This window comes from Lissotriton helveticus, chromosome 7 (assembly GCF_964261635.1).
Source record: "Lissotriton helveticus chromosome 7, aLisHel1.1, whole genome shotgun sequence".
Lineage (NCBI taxonomy): Eukaryota > Metazoa > Chordata > Amphibia > Caudata > Salamandridae > Lissotriton > Lissotriton helveticus.
In genome coordinates, this window is record NC_136068.1 from 253913540 (window position 1) to 253939997 (window position 26458).

Below are 26458 nucleotides of genomic sequence, written 5' to 3' on the forward strand. Positions count from 1 at the left end.
GTTGTGTCTAACCCGGGCTTGGCACGGATTATGGAAAGTGCTCCATGTCTGGCACGGGTCTGCTGGGATGCCAACACCGGGGTCCTGTGAGGTGCTTGGCCATGGCACGGGTCCGCTACGTCCCCCTCTAGTAGTGCTTGTAGTTTACAGTAGTTTCTTGGCAGAGGCTCTGCCTCTGACGTCAGCAGGTTACTATGACTGCCAGCAGCCCTATAAAAACTAAGGCTGGGGAAATCTCTGCAGCATTTACTACAGACCATAGGATTGAGAAACAGGAAGGGATCTCGTGAGCGGAGCGGAGCACGGGGTCAGGGGGAGCAGAGTCCGCCTTGGAGTACAGCGCAGTGCCCTGCCCGCCGGTGCAAAGTCCTGCCCGCCCTGGCGTGCACTCTGGGGTCCAGCCTGCCCCAGCCAGGGCACACCGAGGAGTTCTGCCTGCCCAGGGGTACAGGGACGAGCCCTGCGTGACAATTCTAGCAGACACTGCAACGTCCCCTCTCTCTGGTGCCCTGGAAGTTGAGTGAAACCCTACCTCCCTGGTGAATAGTGCAAAGCCCTGGCACAACAAAGCTGCACCGGAGCACACAGCCGTCTTCGACCCGCACCAGGCTACAGTGCCTGCCACAAGTGAGACACAGTACGGAGTCCAGCGTGCCTGAACACGGACAGAGAGAAGTGCACTGCAGTCCTGTACCTTGGGGTACACCGAAGTGACATATCCACCTGTTCCACTGTCTGTAGCGAAGTGCTGTGTGAGAGTTTTTCCTGGGGATACAAAAAAGAATCCTGCTTAATTTGGAGTCCACTTGCCGGATTGAGGGTACAGGCAAGTCAACAGTCTGCCTTGAGGATCAACGTGCAGAACAGGTGCACGCCTGCTCTGCAATACACTGCTGAGTGTTCCTGCCTGCACCAAGTTCTGGGATATATTGCAACTTTCTACCTGAAGAATAAACTGCTACAACCTTTAAGTTGTGAGATCCATCTGCCTCCTGCTCCGCGGGGCAGGCACGACCACCCCGCTGCCAGCTCCTAGGATCCGCCCGCAGAGCCGGTGTCCACCTGCGCCCTCCAGCAGCAGCAGCAGCAGCACCCTCCAGCGCGCCCTCTGCTTTCATGCAACGCCTCCTGGGCTGGGGCCCAGAATGCCTGTCCCTCGGCCCGGCCTTTAAGCCCATGGATGTGGCCAGCGCCTTCTACCAGGAGCCCGAGAGCTTCTCGCCGCCTTACGCCAAGCTGCTGCCCCCACACTCGGTGCGGGCGAGGCCCCTGACAGCCGAGCTGGCGCTGGGCGAGCACGAGCGGGCCATCGACTTCAGCCCCTACCTGGAGGCCTACCCGCAGGGGCCGGCGGGGGGCGCTGCCGAGCCCTCCTCCACCGGCGGCGCCGGCGCAGACTTCCTGTCCGACCTGCTGGGCTCCGAAGAGTACAAGGCGGCGCGCAGCCGGGGAGACTACCGCCAGGCCGGGCGCGCCCTGCTGGCCTACCCGCCGCTCTCCGAGACCAAGGTGGAGCCCGTCTTCGAGCACCTGGAGCCCTACCGGCCCAAGGCGGCCAAGGACGAGCGCGGCATGGCCGACTCCCCCTACCCTCCGCGGGGCTACCTGCCCTACCCGACGGCGCCCAGCCGCGGCTCCAGCGGCAACCTGTCCAGCGCCTCGTCCTGCTCCAGCCCGCCGGGGACGCCCACGCCCGGCTCCGAGAGCTCCCGCTCGGGCTACTCGCCCGCCACCCCGCAGCACCCGGGCGGCGGCAAGAGCAAGAGCAAGAAGAGCCTGGACAAGATGAGCGACGAGTACCGGATGCGCCGGGAGCGCAACAACATCGCCGTGCGCAAGAGCCGCGACAAGGCCAAGATGCGCAACATGGAGACGCAGCACAAGGTGCTGGAGCTGACGGCCGAGAACGAGCGGCTGCAGCGGAAGGTGGAGCAGCTGTCCCGGGAGCTGGGCACCCTCAGGACCCTCTTCAAGCAGCTGCCCGAGCCCCTCTTGCAGGGGCACGCGCAGGGCCAGTGCTAGGGCAGGGACTGTGCGGCCTGAGACTGCGCTGGCACTGAGTGAGCCCCGGGAGAGGGGCTGTGGTGGGGGCAGCCTAGAGACTGAACGCTTCCGGCCCCCTGCAGCTGAGTGCACTCACCGCTCCACCGAGAGCATCGTGGTGCCAACCCATCGTGCACTCTACCGGGGTACTTGGCACTTAGCTGGGATTCTGTGCATTCAGTCGGAGTGTCTACCATGCGGATAGGATTGTGTTCCTCACTTGCTGAGTGTGTTCTTTACCAGGGACATGACTGCACAGACCAGGAACTCTTTAGTGACACTTTACTACAGAACTGTTATTTATCCAGAACACTGTGCGTGCATACGAGGCGCTATGCACTTATCCAGACGATGACTATATGCCCAGGAAACTGCGCAGACCAGAGGCGCTGTGCACCTAAGAAACACTGTACTCACCATTATGTGCCTCCTACAACTCGCCCACGGGCGACACCACTACTCGCCCCGCCATGTGATTGATGAGTGTGACAATTTATTTAAAACTGTGCATTTTATGCAACCGCCCTCTTGGCTGGGGTCTCTCATGGCAGTAGACGAAAGGTACATTGGTCTGAGGGGGAGGGCTCAAGGGGGCGGCAAGGACTTCTAGAAAGGAAGTTATCATATTGTGATTAAGTGCTGCAGTACACCTGCATCCCAGGGCTGGAAGGCGGCAAACGTCCTACTGTCCATCCCTGTCATGGCTGGGGTCCGTCCTTTTACAAAACACTTTCCTGGTGGGGAGGGGGGCAGGTTTAAGAGGATGGATACATTGTCTGTAAACAGGGTTGGGGGGGTTTCAGAACTTTCAGGTTTCCCAAGTTCTTATGGTAGTAACTTATCTAAATCCCAAGGTGCACTCTGAGGACATGTAGTCCTCTTTTTATGGTGGTAAAAACGAAATTGCAGTGTAAAACCCTGTACTGGATGAGCTGTCTCACTTGGGCAGACTGAAAAGTCGGGGGTTTGGAAGGCTGAGCACATTAACCTCATTTCTATTGAGAGGCTTACGGTACTGTCTGTGGTTGAGTCGTCTGCTTTGTCCCACTAGTTTGAGGCAATGACTTAGAGCTACAATGGTGGGTGGAAAAATCAGGCTGGTTAGCGCCTGTGCCTTGGTGCAGATTCGAGGCACTGACTGGGGAACTACTCTTGTCTTTGAGATTTCTGTAGCTCGAGCACTAGTGACTTGGCCGGGCACTATTTCCGCTTGTATTTAATTTTATTTGTAAGGGGGTGGGCGATGCAGCAAAAAAACACTTAACCAGTATGATGGGAACCCCGAATTTTAGATTTGGGGTTTTGTGGTTTGATGAAACACCAGTGTATATTTTCAGTGGCTCCAATCCCACTTATAAGATCATCCATGATTTAGGATGCATGTCGACATTTACTTGTCAGCAATAGCCCAGAGGCTGTTATGGGTGGGTTTACCTGTTTCTTTGAACTGGAAATGTCTCCACGAGATTTCTTATGTGAAAATCCTGCCAGATGAACCCATACCCCCTCCCGTCACCCTTCTCTTCACACACAGAGCACACCTGATCTAGGAATAGGGCAGCCCCTTAAAGGAATAGCGCCTTCGGAAGACAATATCACTTACAGCAGGGGTAGCGCCTGTCATTGTTGGCAAACTTGCACCTTGTCCTAACAAAACAAAAATACATTTGTAATTTTTTATATGTATGTGTTATTCGGTTGTCCAAGGCACACGCCGAATAATATCGTTATTTAAAAAGAGGAGGAAAAAAGAACGCAACGTGATGCAATACTTTAAACATGTCTGGTACGAATGTGTGTACACAAGTGATGCAACCATGTGCAACTGTCTGCCATGAACTGTGTAATGTTTTAAAGATGTCTACGTTTTTTTTATTATAAAGAATATTCTATTTCTGTAAGCGGAAACAAAAATATGTATATTTTGTTGGTATGGACGCATTGTTGCTACATTTTGAAGCATTATTGAACAATTGTAATAAAACGTAAATGGCTGAAGAAAAGCGAAACCAAAAACAGATAAGCGTTCTTGGCATGTTTTTAACGATGGTCCTGATGTCGAGGAAAGTTAAGCGTTATGAATGATCTCCTATTAGTGTGTACGTTAGATTTATTTGCTGAAAAGTGTTTTATTCTAAAACTGGCTTGTTCTGTGTGACATTGTTGACTGCATATATTTTGGGAGTTGCTCTCGTCTGACGGCGAAACGAAATTTAATCACCGTAATAATTCTGACGTGTTTGTGTGTGTATATATATATATTTTTTTAGAGGGGCGTCCTCGAGCAGTGTGTGGTGTACACTCGTGTTGAGAGAGCTTGTGATATTTTTTTCCTTGTTATTTATACTGTTTATGAAAAGTTATGCTTGTGTGGTGTACAGGCAGTAACCGCTGGGATCCGGAAGGGGGCGCTGCGCTCTCCATTAAGGCCTTGTTTCTGCTCACAGTGACTCAGCACAACACGCTGAGGCCGCAGCGTCGTCTGTTATGTCTCTGTAGGCCTTTAAGACACTTAAAGACCCTGTGACCGATGGCGGCCCTCCCACTCCACGAAAAGCGAGGACCTGTCACGCTACATGCTGACAGCTGGCTGTTGAACTCTAGTGCACGCTACAGTGCATCATATTCCGGGGTTCGGGAAACACCTGTCCTCGGCACCCCCACTCAATTTCAGCCATTGGATGTGCATGTATTCCAGTGTTAAAGCGCGGTAATGAAAGTTTTCCGTATAAACATGACTTTCCCCGCCCCATCTCAGCCTGGTTTGCGCTCATATTCGACTTGATTTTATAGCAGGAGTTCTTAAAGTGACATTGTTACCTTCCACATTAAAGAGAGATGCATTAGCATTTTAATTCTATTTCACAGTCGGTTTACTTTAAGGCTCCTTGTTCTCATGAACCACTGCTATCCCACACCCATTCCTGTTCTGTTTCGAGTTCTCTAAGTTTGCTTATTATGTGCTTGGGTCATACTTTAATTTGCCAGATAACTTATTTTTCTCCCTCAAGAAACATCCCTGCAATATTCAGCATAATCTAGGCATCCAAGATATGCCCCCCCCCCAGGTCTGACATTAAGAGAGGCCTTTTGGATTTTACTGAAATATACTTGAAATATAATATACGTTTATGGGAAGTGTACTTTTTCAGACCAAAAACATTTTAGCTCTTTTTTTAAAGATTGACAAGGATCCGACAGCCAAAGTACATTTATTTCAGTTCTAAAAAAAAATTACATTTTCTACAAGGAAACCACAGTTGAAATATTAAACATCATTAACACATACTGATAAAAGAACATCAAGTTATTTCAGCCATACTTCTAGATTAAAGTGCAAGTTATTTGTGCAAATTTTCCTAAAAAGTGCAATACAGTAAAGTTGTAAACTAGTACAAGCAGGATCTTCACATCCATATATTCTTGTTTGCTTGGTCAGTGGCAGCAAAGCTAAAAATATTTGTGCATATTTCGGTAGAGTGCAAAAATTATACGGTAATGGAGATAATATCATTGACTCTCATAATGTCTCCGGTTATTAAAGCCACGTTCTCGAATTAAAGTGCAAAGCTGTTCGTGCAAATCTCGCTGAAAGTGCAGATCAGTAAAGCTGTAAATATAATACAAGTAAAAGCTCTAGGTCAATATTTTCTTGTTTCCTTAGTCAGTCAAGGTAAGGATGGGGATAATAGTGCAAATTTCACTAAAAGTGTATGGCATTAAAATTGTGACATGTACAGAGTTTTGCCACGTCCATATGTTCCTTACAGAGGGAACAAAGCTATAACCTCGTAAATGTAGCTCTCCATGTTTATTGTGCCTGTTGCAAAATGGTAATTTGGCCTTTCGATGCCAATAACATGTCCGCTATTGTGATACATTTTATGAAGGTTGCAATTGCTTGAGGAAATTTGCCCTTCAACCTAAAATTGAGTGCATGGCAACATGATCTAATACCATGCTGGTTACCAATTCTGTGCAACAAACCCTTGCAATCAGTTAGCAGCATGGGACAGATCGTAATGTTAATCAAGCTTTCTTCTTGGAAATGACAAAGTTAACTTAGTTGTAGATGGTTTCAGCAGCCATTTAGAACAGTCAATTGTATGACAAAAGCCAAAGTGCAAGTGGTACAGCGTATTTTTAGGTCGAGCTTGGGCAGCACCAGCCGCGGCCCGTGGAGGGAGTTCGGTGGGGGAGGGGCAGGGTGGACAGTGGTAAACAACGGATTATGGATATTTGCAGGTAAGTAAACAATTTAATAAATAAAACGAATTTCGTAGCGCACCATGGATTGGAAAATGCGATGCATCGCGCGCTACGAAATTCGTTTTATTTTTTTAATTGTTTAATTACCTGCAATTGTCCATATTCCGGTGTTTACCACTGTCCACCCTGCCCCTTCCCCATCCCGCCTCCCTGCCCCACCGAACTCCCTCCACGGGCAGCGGCTGGGCAGCACAAATGCTCTGCTCCTCGTGGCATGCTTTATGTGAGTATGTAGTTGAAGCTCCGCCCACTCTCTGCCCATATTTTTTATTGGCTTGCATCATTGTCCTTTGTAAATGCTGGCTTCTGATTCGTTAATAGGCTTGTTAGTCCCTCCTTAGTTCCGCCTTGTCTTCATTTGTATTCTACCCTGAGGACTGGGCCTTTTACTTTGTAGCTACAAGGTATGTCTTATTTAGTCGGTAAGCACTATTTTCTTTTATGAGTTTCTCCTACTGCAGGCACAACATGCTTATCTGCAAAATTCAGAGCGCCATGCACACTTTCACTTTCCATGCAGCCCGGGACAATGGCGGCCGCTTCTTTTAAATTAAATAGGTCTTGCATTAGCGAGAGTTTCAGCTATTGGCATTGTAAATGACAATGCCTTTTATTTATGTGTTAATTATCAAAACAGAGAAATAACAGGCATTATCATTTACAATGGCCATAGCTTAAACTCTCGCAAATGCAAGACCTGTTGCATTGCAAATGCTTGTTTATAAAACGATGTAAGTAAGGTTGTTCGATATGGCTGCAAACAGGGCTGCATAATGATGATTCATGAATGTCTTCTTTTGCTAAACTCCTCTTTATCTTTGATCCAGGATAACCGCTTTATTTGTTAATTTAAGGTAAGTTTAAAAGTGTTATGAGGTAGTGACTTCTACCGTCAGTCATTTGCATTCAAATCATTACGTGCTACTCAAGGGCCAGAGCCCAGCTCTTTGCTTTTGTCAATTGGCCAGTTTAAATGTCTTTCCACAGCAGGCAGCATACTGTGGCCTGTTCTGAGACTCTTAATAGTGACATGTACTTAAGTATGGAGCCTTTTTGTGCCAATTCTTGGTTTCTCAGGCCGAATTCCAGCCGAATCTTGGATGAGGATACGCCCTGAGGAAGATGAAAGAGGTAGCAAAATACCTTACTTTGAGCAAAATTAAGAATGGACCCAAACAGCCAAAATTTGCAAAAACCACAGCATAGCATGCCCTGTAAAGCAAAAAGACTGTGAGCTGACGGCAGGCCTATTTGCTTAGCCAGTGCTCGTTTCTCTACTGCATCCCATACCTTGTAGAATATAGGTGGTATTACATAAAAACAGTATGTCTGTGTTATTATAGATCAGGAAATGTTTAACTCAAACAGCTGATATTTCAACCCCTCCAGCATAAAGAGCAACAGAGACCAAAGTCCTGTTTGGGGCGGGGGGTCATAGAGGTCAAAGGCTGATTGATTCATATCAGTGGAATGAGTGTTGTACAGTTCATTGCTGCTAAACCAAAAGTCCGTAAACGGAGATTTCCATGGGGGTAACAACTCGTTGCTATGCATGCACGGTTCACGTATTTAAAGTGGATTTTTTTTTACTTTTACCTGCTATACATTTATGATATCTGCGGCTACGGGGTGACAGTGGGGCTGACTACATTAACACAACATTAATAAATGCCTGCTTCACGGCAATATGCTTTTGAGACTTGGCAGACAGGCATAGTATTGGCGCCATACAACACAGAAGAGAAATCAGCGCATATTTACTTCCAGCCCCCGCCCCATCCAAAGCTCCTCTTATGTGCCCATCTTGCTCTCCCAGTATCTCCTTGATTTCCAAAGACAGCTGCCACTTCTTCATAGCGCCACAAAGCGATCTGAAAGTACATCTTGGAGCGCCTGTAAAATTAAATGAATCTATCATTCCTTGGCTAGTCCATTTTATCACTCTCCCCGTGTTGCCCCCCCCCCCCCACTACATAAGTACACATGGCAATAAAGAATCCTATAATAATGTCCGTGCATGGAAACCCCCTAACCTTTATCCTTCACCATGCATTGGCCCTCATTTTAGTTTTTATACAATTTCCTGAATGTCACATCGCCTAAAATATATTTGCTAACGAGCAATATTGGTTTTAAAATTTTAACACAAAAATTGAATTTTCCTTTGGGGTTCGTTATGTGTTTCTGAATTGCTGCAATGCTTGTTTGCTTACATATTATTGCATCTCTCGGGTCACCCATTTGTACCCCCACCCTCCTTGGGACCTGTTTGCATCATCCATTTCTCGTAATGTTTCTCATTATGTTTCATTTCTGTTCCTATTGTGAACCGCTCTGACGCCTTCGGGTAAAGTCCGCGCAATATAAAAATGCATAAATAAATAAAATAAAATAATAAAAAAGACTGTCCTATTAACTGGATTCACCTGCACCCTAACAGGTAAACTACTAACGAGCTCTGTGCGTGCTTTAACCAGCTGAGCTTTGATTTGCGAGGCTGTCCTTGCTACTAGGTAAACTGTCTGTCCTGTCCATTGGGGCATCTTTTGTTCTGGGATTGTTGATGAGAGGAAATGCCCCCCCTCTCCCCCCCCCCCTCCCCCATCGCAGGTGATCTTTATTGTGGAGTCTTCTAGATTTCAGGGTATACGTAAAACATGTTCATCCACCCTTATCCAGAGAGTAGGGCACTGGGCACCCTTTTCTGGGAATACACGCTAGTGTTCTGAATTCTGGGACAGTTTGCACACTCCCTTCCAGGGACGGCAAAGCACCGTATTTTCATCTTCATAAACCAACCGAGTATCCCCCGGGCACCGCCTTCACTTCCGGCCCACACATCTCAGGTCAGCAGGGATTTACAGGCAAGCGCTGTGTTTTCTTCTAGCTAAGCAGCACGTTGTATTTAGTTTTACTTGCAGTTTCTAAATGCAGAAGTTCATACCAAGTTAAAAAGGGCTTGCGTGGCGTTTTTATCGCCCCCCTCTCCGCAATCGCCGGGCAACATTTAACAGTTTGACCGAAAGCGAAATCGGGCAGAGGTCGCGGTGTATAAGGCCTGTAGGCGCATCTAACAAAGCGAAAACATATCCGCTTCTATATATATTTATATATTTTAATTTAGTATATTTTCAGCGCCGAAGCACATACAGATTACATTTTAGTGGAAAAAAACATCGAAATGGACGACGGTCAGTGGTCCTGTGACGCAGTACTACTTACTACCCGTACTGTCCTAACACACAGAATGGTGTGAGGAAGCCACGCACAGCGTTGTTAGTTTTACTATACTTGTCAGCGCTTTGAGTCGTATGGATCACTTTACTCTTGCTCTATTAAACAAGCACTGGCCAAGTCAATAGGTTTGGTCCTGGCTGTTAGCCTTTTGGCTTTGCACTAATTGTTATGTTTTCGTAAATCCTTTTGTGTAGAGATGCTAGGCCATATATATATATTTTTTTCTCTCTCACCATCACTTGACCAAGGTATAAGGCTATACCCAGGGTCGCACTGGGATCACAATTTGGCCCGGGCACTGACGAAAAAAGTGGCCCACATTTGCGGGACGTGGCGTAACGCAAAATGGTGGGGCCCCCCTGCAGAATGTAATGAGGGGCCCTCTGAGTCTCCCATGTCGCACAGATATTAATTGGCCTTGGAGTAGAAGAGGGTCTCCTGAAGGATATGCTTGTCACGCCCTTTCCTTTGCTTTCACGTGCTGCATAAAGTACGTTTGCGGGATGTCTGTCTTCCCGATTTTGTTTGTACTTCCAGCTCTGCTCTGTGTCTGGACAGCCCTCAGAAGTTTAGACTCTGATGGATGAAAGCACACACGACCATTACTGTTTTCTTCTAGTTCGGGTCCATGTCTTGTCCCGAATGTGGCTGGCATTAGACTTCATCGTGTGAAGTATGCCAGTGTAAACCTGCAGCTTCCACCTCAAACATGCTCAGATATAGCAAACCTTGAAGGATGAGGGAGATGTTCATACTCTGATCCTCCACCGAGCCACTCCCAGTTTACTATAGGGTTCTCACTTATAGCTAAAGCTCTATAAAGTGAGTGTTCAGTTGGAAGCTTTTAAAATGTTGCAAAAGTTAAGAGAAAATGTGATAATCCTTGTGAAGCTCATTCATTTTTTGGATCTTAACATTTTGGCAAGCGATGGTAAGTTAACAACAACCACGCATTTTAAGCCCACAGCGAGAAACTGTTTACTAACCTATGAAAGCTTTCACCCGAGACATTTGAAACAGAACCTGCCCTTTGGACAATTCCTAAGGCTCAGGAGAAATTGCTCGGAGAAGAATGACTATCTCAAACAAGCAGACGATCTAAGTATCAAACTAAAAGATAGACATTACCCAACTAAACTTATCAACAACGCGAAGAAGAGGGCTGGTAACAACCACAGGGATGCACTCTTGGAACCAAAAGAAAGGAATGTGGCTGACGTTAGAAGGCCAATCTGTATTACAACATTTAACAAAGTGTCAGACCAGATCACTAGGATTGTGAAAAAACATTGGTCAATTGTCAACAGTGGCAACTTGACTATACCTACACCAATGTTTAGTCATCGCCGGGGAAAAAATCTGAAAGACCATCTAGTCCACACCCGTCCGAAACCGACAACATCCACAAACAGACTTCAACCACTACCAGTGGGACGCTATCCTTGCAACAACTGTAGTGTGTGTCATTTAACATCTACCACAAAAACCATCATTTTCAATGACAATACCACGTGGCATTTGAAACAAATGTCCAATTGCAACACTAGTGGTGTAGTGTATTTGATAACATGTGTATGTAACCTACACTATATTGGGATGACCACCAGAAAAGTCAGCACACGAATTGTGGAGCACAGGAGCAATATCCGGTGCAAACGGGCCACCACACGCATGACTAGTCATTTTTTGGAGAAAAATCATACACCCAACTACATGACTTGGATGGTTCTAGAGATTGTGAAAACCAAGGAAAATCAGGAAAGAATACTCCACGAACGTGAGCAAAGATGGGTGTTCAAATTACGTACAGACACCAGCGGACTTAATGATGACATACCGTGGGGTGCCTTCACAAACTGAATCCTTTAGTAACTTGTACCTCAACAGTTACTCATGAATAACCACAGACAGTATGGATAGCAGTTATACACCACTGCAAGTATCACTGTATGAATCCACCCCCCACACCCCCCGCCCCTTTTTTTGCCTAATCATGAAACGAATGTAGTGACCATCTTACAGGCTCTATATCAACAAGTGCCTTTATCTAGTATCCTGCACCTAATGGGCACTACTGTGATATGATATTTTAACTCCATCTGCTTATATCCCTTCTTTTAAAATAATTGAAAATTAAAATAACTGGATGAGGAGAGACTCATACGGGGTCCCACCACCAGTATCCCTTAGAATAAATATATCTTGATTTCCTATGAATCAAACAATAAGGTTGTTTCCGGTTACACTGTTATTACCCTCATTGACAAAACCTCTAATATTCATCAAAGTACTTTGTAGAATTTTTTCGTGTTATTTATCTTGACCCTGGGTAAAAATCTAGCGTTTTGAAATAATTACGAGCGTTTTTCGCAACTGCTACATAGCAGTCACGAACCTCCGTTCCCATGTTTTCCATTCATTCAGTATACCGCCGGTCGGCATCCTCCTAAGATGGCCGCCATCCATTCGCGGTCTAGTGTCCCGATGGGGAAACCCGGAAGCTCGTTTGTGATTTAATAGCGCGAACGCGGGTGTTCTGGTAAGATGCGGTCCCGAGGGGAGCTGATTGTAGGTATTCCCTCGCGTTTTCACGAAGAAGGAAGTAAGTAAAACCCTAGGTAGAATCAAGCTGACACTTAAACAATGGATTATTTAGATAACGATTAAGGCTCAAAACTTACCGATTTCTCTCTTTATCTGCCTTATTAACCCCATATTGGTTATCCAGCATTGAGTCCATTTGGTGAAAACGAACCCTTAGAGAGACCATGAAGTGCCATTGAGCACAGCATCAAGTAAATATCATGAAACAGTTATTTTTGGTTGACATTGTTTTTGCTTTAATTATGTGTTATATGTGTCTATCGTCCTGGTCACATTAAGTCCTGTCTTGTTTATTTGTGTGAATTCACAACCACTTCTTATTGTAAATACTATAATGTATTACGCAATATGAGAGCCTGCACGCGCCACTATGGTGCAAACCCCCACCATAGCACATGAGGCGTGCTTCATGAGAAGACACAATGTGATCCTCCTCATAAGGGAGTTATAAAACGCTACTAATGATGTGCTTTTTATTCACAGTTTTTGGAAAAGCCAAAAAAAAGTATGTATTCTATTACGAACGCATGCTTCATATCTGTATAATTTTTAGTATCACAGTCTAATTAGAGACATAGGAGTGGCATATGTAGGGCTGGCCCCTACATGGTCCTGAGGAAATGCTAGGGGTAGCATGAAACATGTCGACCTTTCACTGAACCAATCCCCATTATAGGTTGGTTATTAGTGATATCACCCCATTTTTAATATACCTGACTAGGAGCAAAATAAAATTATTGAGGCCCACTAATCACGGTATTCTTAATTCACCCACACCCACTCCACCACCCTTGCACTACACATAGTCTCTCACATTAAAGTGCTCCTGCGTAGTCCGTGAGTCGTAGCACGCCCCTTTTCGTAGAGAACTGGGAGGGCCCCAATGATGAAGCATGTCACCGTGGGGAAACCCCGGTGAGTTAGGGGACACTAGAAAGAAATTTTTCTTTCTTGGTAGGTACCACTGACCACACAGGTCAGTTACCACAACATGAGCTAGGTCTATGAATCCAGTAACTTGGATTCTTGGTTGTATAGAAGCTCATTTATATTCTGCCCCATCCCCCATAGAAATAATGCTGGTCGCACCCAAACTGGTTTGGTGGCCCATTATCCGAAGTCCAGAAAGAAAGAAAGCAGGCCTGAACCATATTTCTCGTCTTGGTCTTTAAAGCTCTACTGTGTGCAGCCCACCACACATATTCATTTAGGAAAGTGATGTTGACCTTTTCCTTGAACTTCAGGCTATCAAACCTGAGGGTTCTTGCAAAGAGAATCAGACCTGACTTTTCTGCAGCTCCACAATACAGAGAACTGACAAACTGCATGCCTGTGGCTGATAAATTCAATACAGTGACTTGCATGCAGTTACACACACAAACACATGCACTGAGCAACCACTTGTGATGTTTCAATGTGTAGAGTCACCGTACAGGCAGTACTGTCTGAAGAGACAAGCAGGGGAGCACTCCAAAAAGGGGTGTGAATTCTCCCACCAGGATTTGCAAGAGTTTGGAAGGTGGCCATCTTGCAGTCAGGTCATCATGCCCAGTTTGTGCCATTAAGTCATTATCCTATTGCATCGCTCCTCTCTACGGGGTGGTGCCAGCAGCTCCTCTCAAATGCTGCTGGGGAGCTGCTACGCAGTGAATGCACCCAGCAGCTCCCCTCCAAGGATGCAGCTCTCCCTTCCTGCTGCACTAAGTGAGCATGCTCAGTGGCTGCTGTCCCTGGTCTCCTGGGTGCTGCTTGCACAGTGAGTATACTTTGTAGTTCCTCACCAAGTAGCCAGGGGTGTAGTTACCATTTGTGCAGCAGGTGCAATGGTGCAGGTGCCCCTTTAGGGGGCCATTGAACCCTGATTATTGCTGTATTTACTACCAAAACAGCAGTCAAAGGTGACATTTTCCTTGCTTGCACCAGGGCCCCAGGCGTCCTTGCTACGCTAATGCAAGTAGTTGTTTACCTCGGTACACGTCGTTGGATGACAGTGGACATTTTCTGTACTGTTTTATGTCATATTTTGTGAGTACAGAGGCCAAAGTCTGGTGCATTAGCCAGAAAAAGCTTCCAATAGAGTAGCAACCTAGTTGGTGGTCACGGTACTATTCCACTAGTGACACTGGCATGACCTGCAAACTATAAATTCAAACCCCAGCAGGGCCAACTCTGCCCTTCATTCTTCAGAAGTCAATACACTGGTTAACATTACATTTAGTAACTATAGCTAACGTTCCCGGTTTTCCTCTTTTAGTGAACTTTACATAGAAATACAAATGGGAAACAAAGTGTTTCCTTGCCTAGATTTCCTTTTAGGAATTAAAAATATACCAAAACTATGACTTCTTTTGAGTGACCTTTCATTTTTGAAAAAAGACTATCAGAGCAATATCTAGGCAGACTGGAAGCAACAGTAACTTAAAAAGGGGTGAGATTTCTTTAAATAAATGTTTATTTGTGCACGTGTCTACGCAATAAACTGAATGTTTTTATTTTAGAGTATTGCAACAACCCAACAGTCACCTACTTGCACGCGTATGTGTGTACATCTACAAGCATGTGGAAATATAGAAGTTGCAACTTTAACTTTGTCAGAGCACAAAATAAATATGCATAAACCTTGAAAAGAGAGGGTAAGCATACATTTGAATGAATACGGATAGAATGTTACAGCACTAATACCATATTTTATATTTACGGATTTCAATTTCCCTCCTGCCGTTTCTAAGCTCTGTTCAAAACCAGGATTAGTATTAATCAACCGACCAACCTTAGAACGATGGTCAAAAAATTGGCCTAGTTAAGATTCCAATTGGTGCCCTGCAGATTACTGTAGACGTCATGTGCGAGCGTTTAACTCGCCAGAAGCATTGTTTTTTATCTGGTTTGGCATTTACTTCAATACCAAATACAGTGGCTCAGTGTGAACTTTTAACAAGGGAGCCCAAGCTGGAAGGATGCACTCTTTTGACACGGTGCTCCCTTGTGTCTTTATTCACTGTCTATCTACCCTGTTATCAACTCTCTACTCTAATTCTCTGGCAGCTGTCTCGCCTATTTCTGTCTCACACCTGTCTCCTGTCTCATCTGCCTCATCCGCCACATCTCCCACGTATCCATCTCTCTCTGTAACCTGTTCTTTATTACCTCACACTAATTCTCGCCCTTCTCTCTCTTTCTCCCTCTCACCTGCGCGTTTTAAGTGTCTGCTATTCCTGTTAGCCTTTCTCCTTCCGTGTGACTTTCCCCTCTTTCACCCTGGGTTCTGCAGGTGTTTTCTTCTTCACTGATATAAAGAGACATGAGGCGCGTTTTCCCTGGGGCCTCCTCTGCCAATAATTGATTTTGGAAGTTTGTCACTGTGCTGGGATATCCCATCCTGTTTGGCAGGCTTCAGCCACGCTGCAGCTACCATGTTTTTTTCCTACAGCCTTTGTGACAAGGCTTCGGAAGTGGATGGGGGCCCCCTTCAGAGTTAGGGTACTTGGGGGGGGGGGGCTGCGGGGGCCTGTGTTATGCCCCTGGGCGTGGCCCACATTCGCGGGGCATGGCCCACATTTACGGGCGTGGCCCACATTCGCGGCCATGCCCTTTCATGAAACACACAAGGAATGTAAGTGGGAGGATATTGTTCTTGGGAAGGACACAGGGCCAATGTGACAATGTCCTACAAGCTAAGCACCTGAAAAGCAGACCGGCCCCTTTCTATTACCAAATTATTCCCAGCCCTCCAGTGCAGGAGCATCTGAAAACAGTGAGGCCCCTTTCTCTTAAAAAACGATTCCCCAGAGCTCCAGCGCAGGAGCACCTGATAACAGCGAGGCCCCTTTCTCTTAAAAAATTATTCTCCAGCCCTTCAGCGCATGAGCATCTGAAAACAGCAAGGCCCCTTTCTATTAAAATGTTATTCCTCAGTCCTCCAGCGCAGAAGCACCTGAGAACAGCAATGCCCCTTTCTCTTAAAAAATTATTCCCCAGCCCTCCAGCGCAGGAGCATCTGAAAACAGCAAGGCCCCTTTCTCTTAAAAAATTATTCCCCAGCCCTCCAACGCAGGAGCACCTGAAAACAGTGAGGCCCCTTTCTCTTAAAAAATGATTCCCCAGCCCTCCAGCGCAGGAGCACCTGAAAAAAAGCCAGGCCCCTTTCTCTTAAAAAAGTATTCCCCATCCCTCCAGCGCAGAAGCACCTGAAAACAGCAAGGCCCCTTTCTATTAAAATGTTATTCCCCAGCCCTCCAACGCAGGAGCACCTGAAAACAGTGAGGCCCCTTTCTCTTAAAAAATGATTCCCCAGCCCTCCAGCGCAGGAGCACCTGAAAAAAAGCCAGGCCCCTTTCTCTTAAAAAAGTATTCCCCATCCCTCCAGCGCAGAAGCACCTGAAAACAGCAAGGCCCCTTTCTATTAAAATGTTATTCCCCAGCCCTCCAGCGCAGAAGCACCTGAAAACAGCAAGGCCCCTTTCTATTAAAATGTTATTCCCCAGCCCTCCAGCGCAGAAGCACCTGAAAACAGCGAGGCCCCTTTCTCTTAAAAAATTATTCCCCAGCCCTCCAGCGCAGGAGCACCTGAAAAAAAGCCAGGCCCCTTTCTCTTAAAAAAGTATTCCCCATCCCTCCAGCGCAGAAGCACCTGAAAACAGCAAGGCCCCTTTCTATTAAAATGTTATTCCCCAGCCCTCCAGCGCAGGAGCACCTGAAAACAGCGAGGCCCCAGCTATTTGTAAATTACTCAACCCTCCCCAGCCCTTCACTGCCTCAGGGCAATGGTGTGGCAGGAGAGGGGCTAAAGCAAAAACAAAGCTTCTGGGCCATCCATGGGGCTAGGGGGTGGGGGCTAAGGTGAAGATGGTGCAGTTTCCCACATCACCTGCCCCCATAGTGAGACACATTCTTCCTCCCCACTATGCCCTGAATGAAGGGCTGTGGGTGAGTGTTAAAGCAAACACTGTTTCTGGGCTGCGTGGGCCCCTGGGGGCCGAGGTGAAAATGGCTCATAGGCCTGAGCAACACCTGGCCCCCTGGGAGGCTGAATCTGGCACACAATCACCCCTCCCCAGCCCACCATCAGCGTGATTGCTTGGCAGGGGGTCAAGGAGAGGCCACAGCTGATCATCACTGAACGGGCCAACGTTCTAACTAGATGATATCCCCATCTCCCCCTACTCAGAGGGATGTTTACAAATACAGCTATAGGCTAACTAGATGCTCTCCCCCATCGGTTTGGTCTCCCCCTACGGGGCTTATGGGAAGGGGAGATCATCCCAATGGGGAGATTAAAACGACTGAACACCTGGCAAGCTGTTTTCCTCTCCCTGTCAGTGCTCTCTGTGGACTGGTAAAGGAGGAAAAACCGGCCCACAGAGTGCACTGAGACACCGGCCCTTTGGCCCATGCCCGAGTGCCCGCAGTGCCAATCCGCCCCTGGCTATACCGAAACGCGTTGGTTAATTGCCTGTTCCCTGTTTCAAAAATGGATTTAAGAATAAATTGTGCGAAGAAACATAATCTGCAAGAGTGCGACCTTGTTTGTCTTTTGAGATCAAAGGACGGTGAGAAAGTCTTTACAGTGGTGGTTCTACCGTGAGGTCCCGCACCTAAGCGAGCCCCATAGTGAACCGACCAAGGGTGGAGATATATATATATATATATATATATATATATATATACATATATATATATATATATATATATATACACACACACATACATACATACTGGGCTGATCGGTGTGACAAGTGAAATGACAACGGTGTATGTAGGGTGATGGTATGGCTGGGAGAACTTGTATCAGGCTCCCTCATTATTTACAGAGCAAGGCCCAAAAGTGTCCTAGCCGCTGCTGTGGTTCACCTTCGTCTTACCAGCTGACAGCCTCCGGCACTGCCCGAGGAGGTAACCGTGGGCAATCTCTCCGTCGCTGCCATTTTAGCGAGCAGCAGCGACAAAGGACACGCGCTAGCCAGAGCAGGGTTCTGGAGTGAGGCCAGCATGCACGGGCTCTGGATTTATGGGGAACATGCACACAAGCCAAGAGCGGTTGGGTAAACAATACAGGGAACACAAGCAGGCAAAGTCCTGTGTAAACAGGGAATACCCAGAAGAGGAGCAGAACTAGCAGGCCAGAGATAGAACATTATTTCTAAATAATATTTAAAAAACACAGGCCTGACACAGAAGCTATATGTTCTTAAGATCCATTTTAGGTGCATTTTCAGTCCTATTATTTAGCTTGAGACTTACATGAGTGACTTTCGAGCAATGTGATATAATCCTATCGGTTTCAGGCAGACGTCCATTTCTATTTTACTTTATATTGATAATCCACTAGAAATAATCTTTGAAGTTACTTACACTTTCTAATGGAGGTAGTTTGAAAGTGGTACAGCTCCCCTCACCTTTAGGTAGCATTCATGGGATGGTCCTTTCAAGTTTTTGCTTTCTTTAATTGTAATGGATCTGTTTATACAAACCCTAACGCCTGTGTGCGTATTGTGTCCATGACCTGGATCGGTGTACCAGGAAAGGGCTCGCCTAGTTTCAGCCCCGCGTGCTGGATGGTAAGCTGTGGACCTTGCCTTCGGCCCACTTTACCAGATCCTGTGAACAAAGGCACCTCTTCTGGGGTGCATGGATGCAGGAAGGTCACGTTTCTAAGCTATGCACACTCTCAATGGCCTCACCACACACCAATGGTGTAGCATGAGTGGTGCACAATCTTCTTTTGTGTGATCGGGTGGAGATTGCTATTGGACCTTCTGGGCCAGTGTTGGTACACACATTCCATATTTATCTTGCACTTTGCAGGACGTGATGATAAAGCATTGCCCGGATTGGGATTCCCTCCTCACAGATCTAATAGATCTGTTGGATTTGATCTGTCTGGTGGTACTATGGACTCTGAGGCCAGCTGGTGATTCAGTGCCAAATTTGGTCTTTTTTCCCCGTGAAATTGAATAATGCAGTTGGTGGGAATCCTCCTTCTGTTGGCATGGGGCTCTTTTAATGGTTGTTGTTGATCTGGTGTTTTTCTTTGTAGTTTCTTTCCCTCTCTGCATGGGATGGCACAGCGGGAGTGTGGACACTGGCTCATAGTGGAGGGTTGCTGCATTTATTGATGTCCAAGGTCTCTTTAGCTACTTAAAGGTACTTAGGTTTTTGTGGTGGACGTTTTCCAATTCACGTAGATGTTTACTGGACCCTGGGGTTTTCTCTCACCATTGTGCTGTAGATATTATTCATGATGGCGGACTGGAGCGGGGCTCCTCCCTCGCTAGGTCTACTGAGATGGCAATTGCAGCCTTTTCAGACCTGTCTGTGAATACTTCTTTTTGCCCTTTCTTTGTTTTCTTCTCTGTCACCCTTTCACATTCTTTGCCTCTTGTCCTGCTGTTCTGTTTGTCTGAGATGGATTAACTCCAAATTCTGACAGAATGTATTGACTCCTCCAGCCATATTTTTTTTTTATTTTTAAATTGTTGGAGTTCTTTTAAGGGTTGCATATGTCTTGAGGTACACCTTTGTAGCTCCTTGGAATCACCAGGATCATAGAGAGCTTTGTTTAGACCTGGGCACAGGTGTAGATTGCTAACTCCATATTCATGAACTCTATGCGCTTTAATGCCTGGTTTAGTTGCGAGCTGGAATGACCATAGTAGCTATAGTGTCTCTAATTAGCTTTAGGAGGCTTTCAATGGCTTCCTTATTTCCCAGTAGCTCCAGTGGCATCAGTGACTTTGTTGACTGAAAGTGGTCTGGAGAGCTGAATAGAAATACAGGTGCAAGCAAGTGTACACTTGCACCATAAGCATGAATAAAAGAAGGGTTGGCTCAAAAGACACAGACAAAATAAAAGAACTGGTTGTGTGCATGTTGAGAGGCCTGTTGGAATGTCTGTTGGCACTTAGGTGGCAGTGCAACTCAGATATGGCAGATTTAGCAGGGGTACACAAAACGTGATGGAAGAAATACTTGCACATAGCCTAAAAACTGGCGATTGCTAATGGTAGCATTCCAAGCCATCATTTTTCGCCCATTCTACCTCTCCGGAAAGAGGCCTGCTGTTTGCAAAACAGTACTAACACTGCTCCTCATGGGGAGCATCTTTCCCAAACTGTCAGGTAAGGCCACCTCTACAAGTGAACACATGCAACTTCACACTGGTTGTGGCTTATTTAGACTCGGTCAGTGATCTATAGCTTGGACCATATGGCACACAAGCATAGGGCCCACGTCTGGGCATACCCATAGCCACTTAGGACTTTACATCAAGACTAAAAAAGATAAGTGGAGGAATGCTTGCAAATAGTCCAGCCACTCTCAATCTCTAGGGATAGCATTCCAACCCATCATATTTTACCCACTGTACCACTTTAGACAGAGGTCTGACTTATACAGTTCAGTACTGAACGTGCTCTTCATGAGAGCAGTACATTCCAAATTGCTAGAAGAGGCAGAGTTCACTGCAGAAGGAAGCCTCGCCTGACAGTTCTGGATGGACTGTTAACATAAAGAGCATGGTCAGTACTGATTTGCATACAGTAGGCACTTCTCTAGACTGGCATGATGCGAAAAACAGATGAACTACAATGAGACCTGTGTAATCACCAGTGTCTAGGATTATTTTAAGCATTTATCACCTTGTTGTAGTTGATGCCCTAAGTGTGACTTGTATGCTCAGATCTGTGTCCTGTACTTACTGTGCCATAGGACTCAAGTTTGCGTTAGGCAGGCCTTTGACTAGAGTGACAAAGTGGGTGATAAATGATGGACTAGAATGTAGTCCAAAGATGCCAGATCCTGAGATTAATTCAATAATTCAACCATTGCCTTGTTGATTGTTGTAATTTATGACCTAAGTGCGATAGGTATGCCCCAACATGCGTCCTGTGCTCACTATGAAATAGGACTCAAGGTAATCATTACTGATGACACCCAAATAGGGTTAAAAACCCTTATTAAATGGGAAGGCTTCGGGCTATACTATCAACTGGACGAAATCGATTCTCTACATGCTCAATGGCGCGGCGCCAGACCTGGGTGACGGCTGTCCACTGTTACTGGCGGATGTAACCTTCCGCTATCTGGGGATCCATGTTACGCGGGACCATGGTACTTTCCGACACCTGAACCTTAGACCGTTGCTCGATCGTTTGAAATCAGATGTGCGCCATTGGAGCACCCTCCCCTTGACGCTCTTAGGGAGAGCAGCGCTATTCAAGATGATGGCGCTGCCCCGTTTTCTTTATGTCCTGGAGAATACGCCAGCGATGGTCCCGGTGCAGTTCTTCCGGCAGGTCTCTAATCAAATATCGAGCCTACTATGGGGGACCAAACCAGCAAGGGTGGCACAGTCGAAGCTGGTTAGGGATTGGTATAGTGGGGGGATCGCACTCCCCAGCTTGGAGCTCTACTACTGGGCGGCTCACCTTAAGGTGGTTAACCGGTGGTTGCATAGCCCGCAGGATGACCCGGCTCTCTTAGCGGATAGGAAACAGCTTGGAACTGCCACCCTGCTGGCCCCTCTCTATGATAAAGGGCTGCTGAGGAAACTGGTAGGTCCCACTAGGCACACAGTGCAACTGTGGCATAAAGCCCAAGCGCGACTGAAGTGGGATGGAGTGCTCACGCGCATGACGCCGTTGTGGGACTCCAAAGCCCTGGGTAGCCTACGACACAGTAAGGGATTTGACCAATGGGACACCATCGGGATCTCAGCGGTTGGAGACCTATGGGTGGGGGGGGAAGTGGTACCATTTGCGACGCTCAGGGAACAGTATGACATGGGAGCAACAGAGACTTACCGTTACACACAGATACGGCACGCATTGTTGGCGGCGCTGGAACCAGGGGTCACGGTCCCAGAGTCGGCTCCCTTAGAGGACCGACTGTTGACAGATTACATGGAAAGCAAGGCTACTTCACTCACCTATCGTAAATTACTGAACAACCTGCCGGACCCGTTGCAGACACTGAAAAGGGCGTGGGAGGAGGACGTAGGAGACTTAGATGAGAATAGCTGGAATGCCGCACTAGCTTCCCCCAGGGAAGCCGGAATATCGGCAAGGTTCAGACTAGTGCAATTTAAGATACTACATCGAGTCTACTACACACGCACTCTGCTCCACAAAATACACAGGGCCGACGATCCGCACTGCCTGCGCAAATGCGGAACGCTAGGGACACTGTTTCACACACTTTGGGAATGCCCTCATGTCATGACGTACTGGAGGAGAATCACACGCACTATGGCTCAAACTCTACAAGTGACCGTTGCACCTGAGGCCAGACTCTGCTTGCTTAATGTATGGGGCCCTACTGATTTATCGACATGTGGGAAGCAGTGGGTGGGTATAGGTATGATGTTGGCAAAACGCGATATAGCGCAAAAGTGGGGAGCGGAAGAAACACCCACCCTGGCCCAATGGTGTAAGAATATGGACATGATCATGGTAACGGAAAGGGCGGTGTATAAGCAAAGATCTAACCCACGCAAGTGGAATAAACTATGGCTGCCCTGGAATGCCTATAGAGGGGATATTTGCGAGCCTCTACCAGAGGAAGAAGACATGGACAGCTCGGGGGATGATGATGAGGACAGCTAGAGCTGAGAGGGTATGTTGGACGCGGGTAGCGGGTGGAATGTGATGTTTTGTGCATGCCTGTTGGAGATACCTTTCGTAATAATCATATGACGTATAGGTTGTACTACTGCTCAGCTATTGTACATTGTGAGGTTGAATGTTGGAATTAATGCCAGATCTCTAATCAGTGACCCTTTTTTTTCCTAGTTCTTAGTTATTAAAACAGAAAATGTAAAGTGCATTCAAGATTAAGTATGGCTGAATGTTGAAGCCACGTTGCTAAATGTCACTGAATCCCTTCGTGATTATTGCACTGCAACAATAAAAATATTTAAAAAAAAAAAAAACAAAAAAAAAAAAACCCCTTATTAAGCAGCGACCACACTTTTTTATCAGATTGAAGTCACAAGCAAAACCCAAATTAACCTATGCTTAACCCACTGGTAGCTTGACCCAAGCAATCAGGCTTAACTTAGAGGCAATGTGTAAAGTATTTATGTAGCACTTCTAGAAGAAGTAATAAAGAGAAAACAAACGCAAGAAAAATCCTACACCAGTTTAGAAAAAAAGAGTGAAATTTAATAAACTATTTGTGACCAAATCAACAAAAATCCAATCAGTAGAACGGGAGATATGCAAATTCAAATTTTAAAGTGAAAATAGTGTCTATAAGCACAAAGTGCCAAATGTGGTTATCTGGTCATGCCGGTTCAGTACAAACTCACAAGTTCAGCCAACCCCAATGGAGTGCAAGATAGATACATGGACCAAGTTAGGTCTGCTGGTTGTGAAGCATTGCACAATCCCACTTTGAGAATATGTTGTTGGCGGCGGTTCCGAAGAAGCAGTGGTGTGTAGTCCTGTGTCGTCGTTGACGGTGCAGCCAACAAGAGGCTTTTGATGTGAAGTCTTTTGTTGAAGATGCGTCCGGCACCAATGGTTCCGAAGAAGATGCGGGGCTGCAATGCAAAGTTCTGCAATGTCGCCGAGGATGCCATCGCGAGGGGCTTGCGATGTTAATGCCTGCATTGAAGATGCATCACGCAGTGGTGGTTCGAGGAGAATATGGACTGACAAGCTATGTCCGACGACAGGATGCTTCACTTTGCTGTGGTTCTGAAGTGGAGCTGCTAGGAGATGCATCACACTCACTGCATTGGTTCTGCCCAGTGGGCCACAGCTGGGCTGGCAGAGCACCATCATGCCCACTTACTAGGAACCATGACTAGGGTGGCATTTCTTGGGGTGAAGAATTCACAGTCGCACATCAGTCCTTCTGAGTCTTCCAAAGGTCCAGAGGTGTACTGAAGAGTTGAGTCTGAGGGTCCATTATTTATACCTGTGCCGTCATGCACTGACAGTTCTGAGGAGACTGTGGACTGCGATGCTAGGTCTGACATCTGTGATGCTTCTATTGATGGCGTTACGGAAGCGGAGCTGCGAGGAGATGAATCGCACTTCGTCAGTTCTGCAAACATGACCACTGCTGGGCTGGCAGAGCGCCATTAGGACCACTTCCAAGAATCAAGAACTGGGGTGGCACCACTTGGGGGGTTGAACTCACTGCAGTCTTTCTAAATATACCACAGGTCCAGAGGTGAACTGCAAAGTTGGGTTTGAGGGTACATTATTTATATCTGGTGTCCACTTTGAAGTACGCGAAGGTTTCTGGAGGCTTCCACCTCCATAGGTGGAAACACAAAAAATGGACAGTGGAGCAAACACAAATACTTACTGCACAAATCTCAAAAAGTCACCAATAAAATCAAGATGTTGAGCCACCTTGTGTGCAGACTTCCAAAAGTGCCCCCTGTCCAAGAGCAACCCCCTTTCCCTAGGGGAAATTAAACAAACAAACTAGATCAGAGCTGCACCACTATGAGATAAACAAGTCCATATGAATAATCATCGCTCAATGAAGCGCGGAATGGAATATTTTCTTCTTTATTTTTTCATTCGTAAAAAGCAACAGCCAACGCGTTTCATCCTATGACATAAGACTTCTTCAGGGCTGTAAGTTAAAAGGCATATATAAGGTCATTTACAATACATACACTGTACATAACGTACAACATTCATATATACACACATATGTAGTGTTTGAAAATCATAAAATGAACTACATACATATGAAACAATTTACATCAAGATGACACATATCAGAAAACTAATAACAGACCATGCTCAAAGTTCCAAACATGAAAAACAATTGAATAAGCATTCTTGTATCACCAAAAAGTGACAAGTACTTACTATATTCAAGACAGAGAAAGAAAATATATATAGAGAAAGTGAACAAAAAAAGGGGAAAGGTAAGGCTAGATGACCAGATGATAAAGGTTATATCCAAATGGAAAAGCCACTGCAGGCTGACATCTTCCCATTAGTCCGAAACCCTGCTTAGGTAATATACACTAGAAATGAGTCACCCTCGAACTGACGCCCATTACAAACCATGCATAGACTACATAAACAAAATAGGACTAATTTGTATTTATATATTTTTTGCATTTGCACAATTATTTAAGCTGTGACAAACTACGTTGTGAATGGTTTTTTCTGACTTGCCTTGCACAGATATCAGATTTCTTCTCCTGGTGAGAATAATTTATCTTCACCGGTACAACCGTATCTTCCGCATATTTTGGTTGCCCTTGCTGATATTGGTAGGTTTTTCACCGGTGTGGTTGTTGACACATGGGTGGTGACACAAGTCTCTGATTTGAGTAACTGGGTAAATCTTTGGTTTCTCATATTAGGGTGCACTTGGGTTGTATGTTATTATCGGTTTCTTGACATGGCGCATCTTACATATCAGTAGGTTTCTGACTCAACTGAGTCCTTTTGGAAATATGTTTTAGCTCTGTGAAATTTTGTTTTGTTTATGTAGTTTATGCATGGTTTGTAATGGGTGTTGGTCCGAGGGAGACTGATTTCTAGTGTATTTTGCCTAGGCAGGGTTACAGACTGATGGGAAGATGTCAGCCTGCAGTGGCTTCTCCATTTGGATATAACCTTTATCATCTTTTTATCTAGCCTTACCTTTCCCCTTTTTTGTTCACTTTCTCTATACATATTTTCTTTCTCTGTCTTGACTATAGTAAATACTTGTCACCTCCATAGGTGCTTGGAATTCTCTACCTCCCTGCCCTGACCCCAGCTTGTTTGAGGTAACAAAAGACTAGTGTCAAACCTTTTGTGAGTGTGTTCAGGCAGAGCCTTTGTGGTGGTAAAGTGTGGTAGGTGACAGTTCCTCCCCTCCTCAAGTCAGGGATGGCCATCTTTCCAACAGCTATTCCCCTTTGTCTCACTTTCTGGGAGCAATACATAAAGTTCAACTGCCCGCTACACCTACTCATGTGACCCAGAATGCAGGCTGCACGCACAAAATGGTTAGGATAAGAAAATGGCAACTTTCTTCTTTGAACGTTTTCTTTATCTATGGTATCGGGGATACCTTTCTATTCTTTAAAAAACAAATCTTGACCTGAGCCCCCTATATCCAAAATCAGACCACTCCCCGTTACGATAAACAACTTTCTAAAAGTTGCATTTTCAGAATTGTGACTTAACATCCAACTTTATCACTAAAGAGGGGTTTAAAATACAATTCTTTTGACACCAAACTTCAGATTCCTACTTGCTCCCATTTGAACGTTAGCAGTTATTAAATGCAATAAGGTAATTCAATGATATCCTATGGGAGAGGTAGGCCTTGCACCAGT

The 26458-nt window shown here is 46.0% G+C and overlaps 1 protein-coding gene across 1 annotated transcript; it reads left to right on the forward strand.

The window, feature by feature from the left end:
• The first annotated feature begins 241 nt into the window (after positions 1-241).
• CEBPB (CCAAT enhancer binding protein beta) lies at positions 242-4059 on the forward strand. The gene has a single exon (XM_078652033.1). It carries the CDS (start codon positions 1117-1119, stop codon positions 2020-2022), a length of 906 nt encoding a protein of 301 aa, XP_078508159.1. The 5' UTR covers positions 242-1116; the 3' UTR covers positions 2023-4059.
• The last annotated feature ends 22399 nt before the right edge of the window (positions 4060-26458 follow it).

Excerpts from the sequence above, each read along its gene's own strand:
- CEBPB (XM_078652033.1), top strand. The coding sequence starts at position 1,117 with ATGCAACGCCTCCTGGGCTGGGGCCCAGAATGCCTGTCCCTCGGCCCG.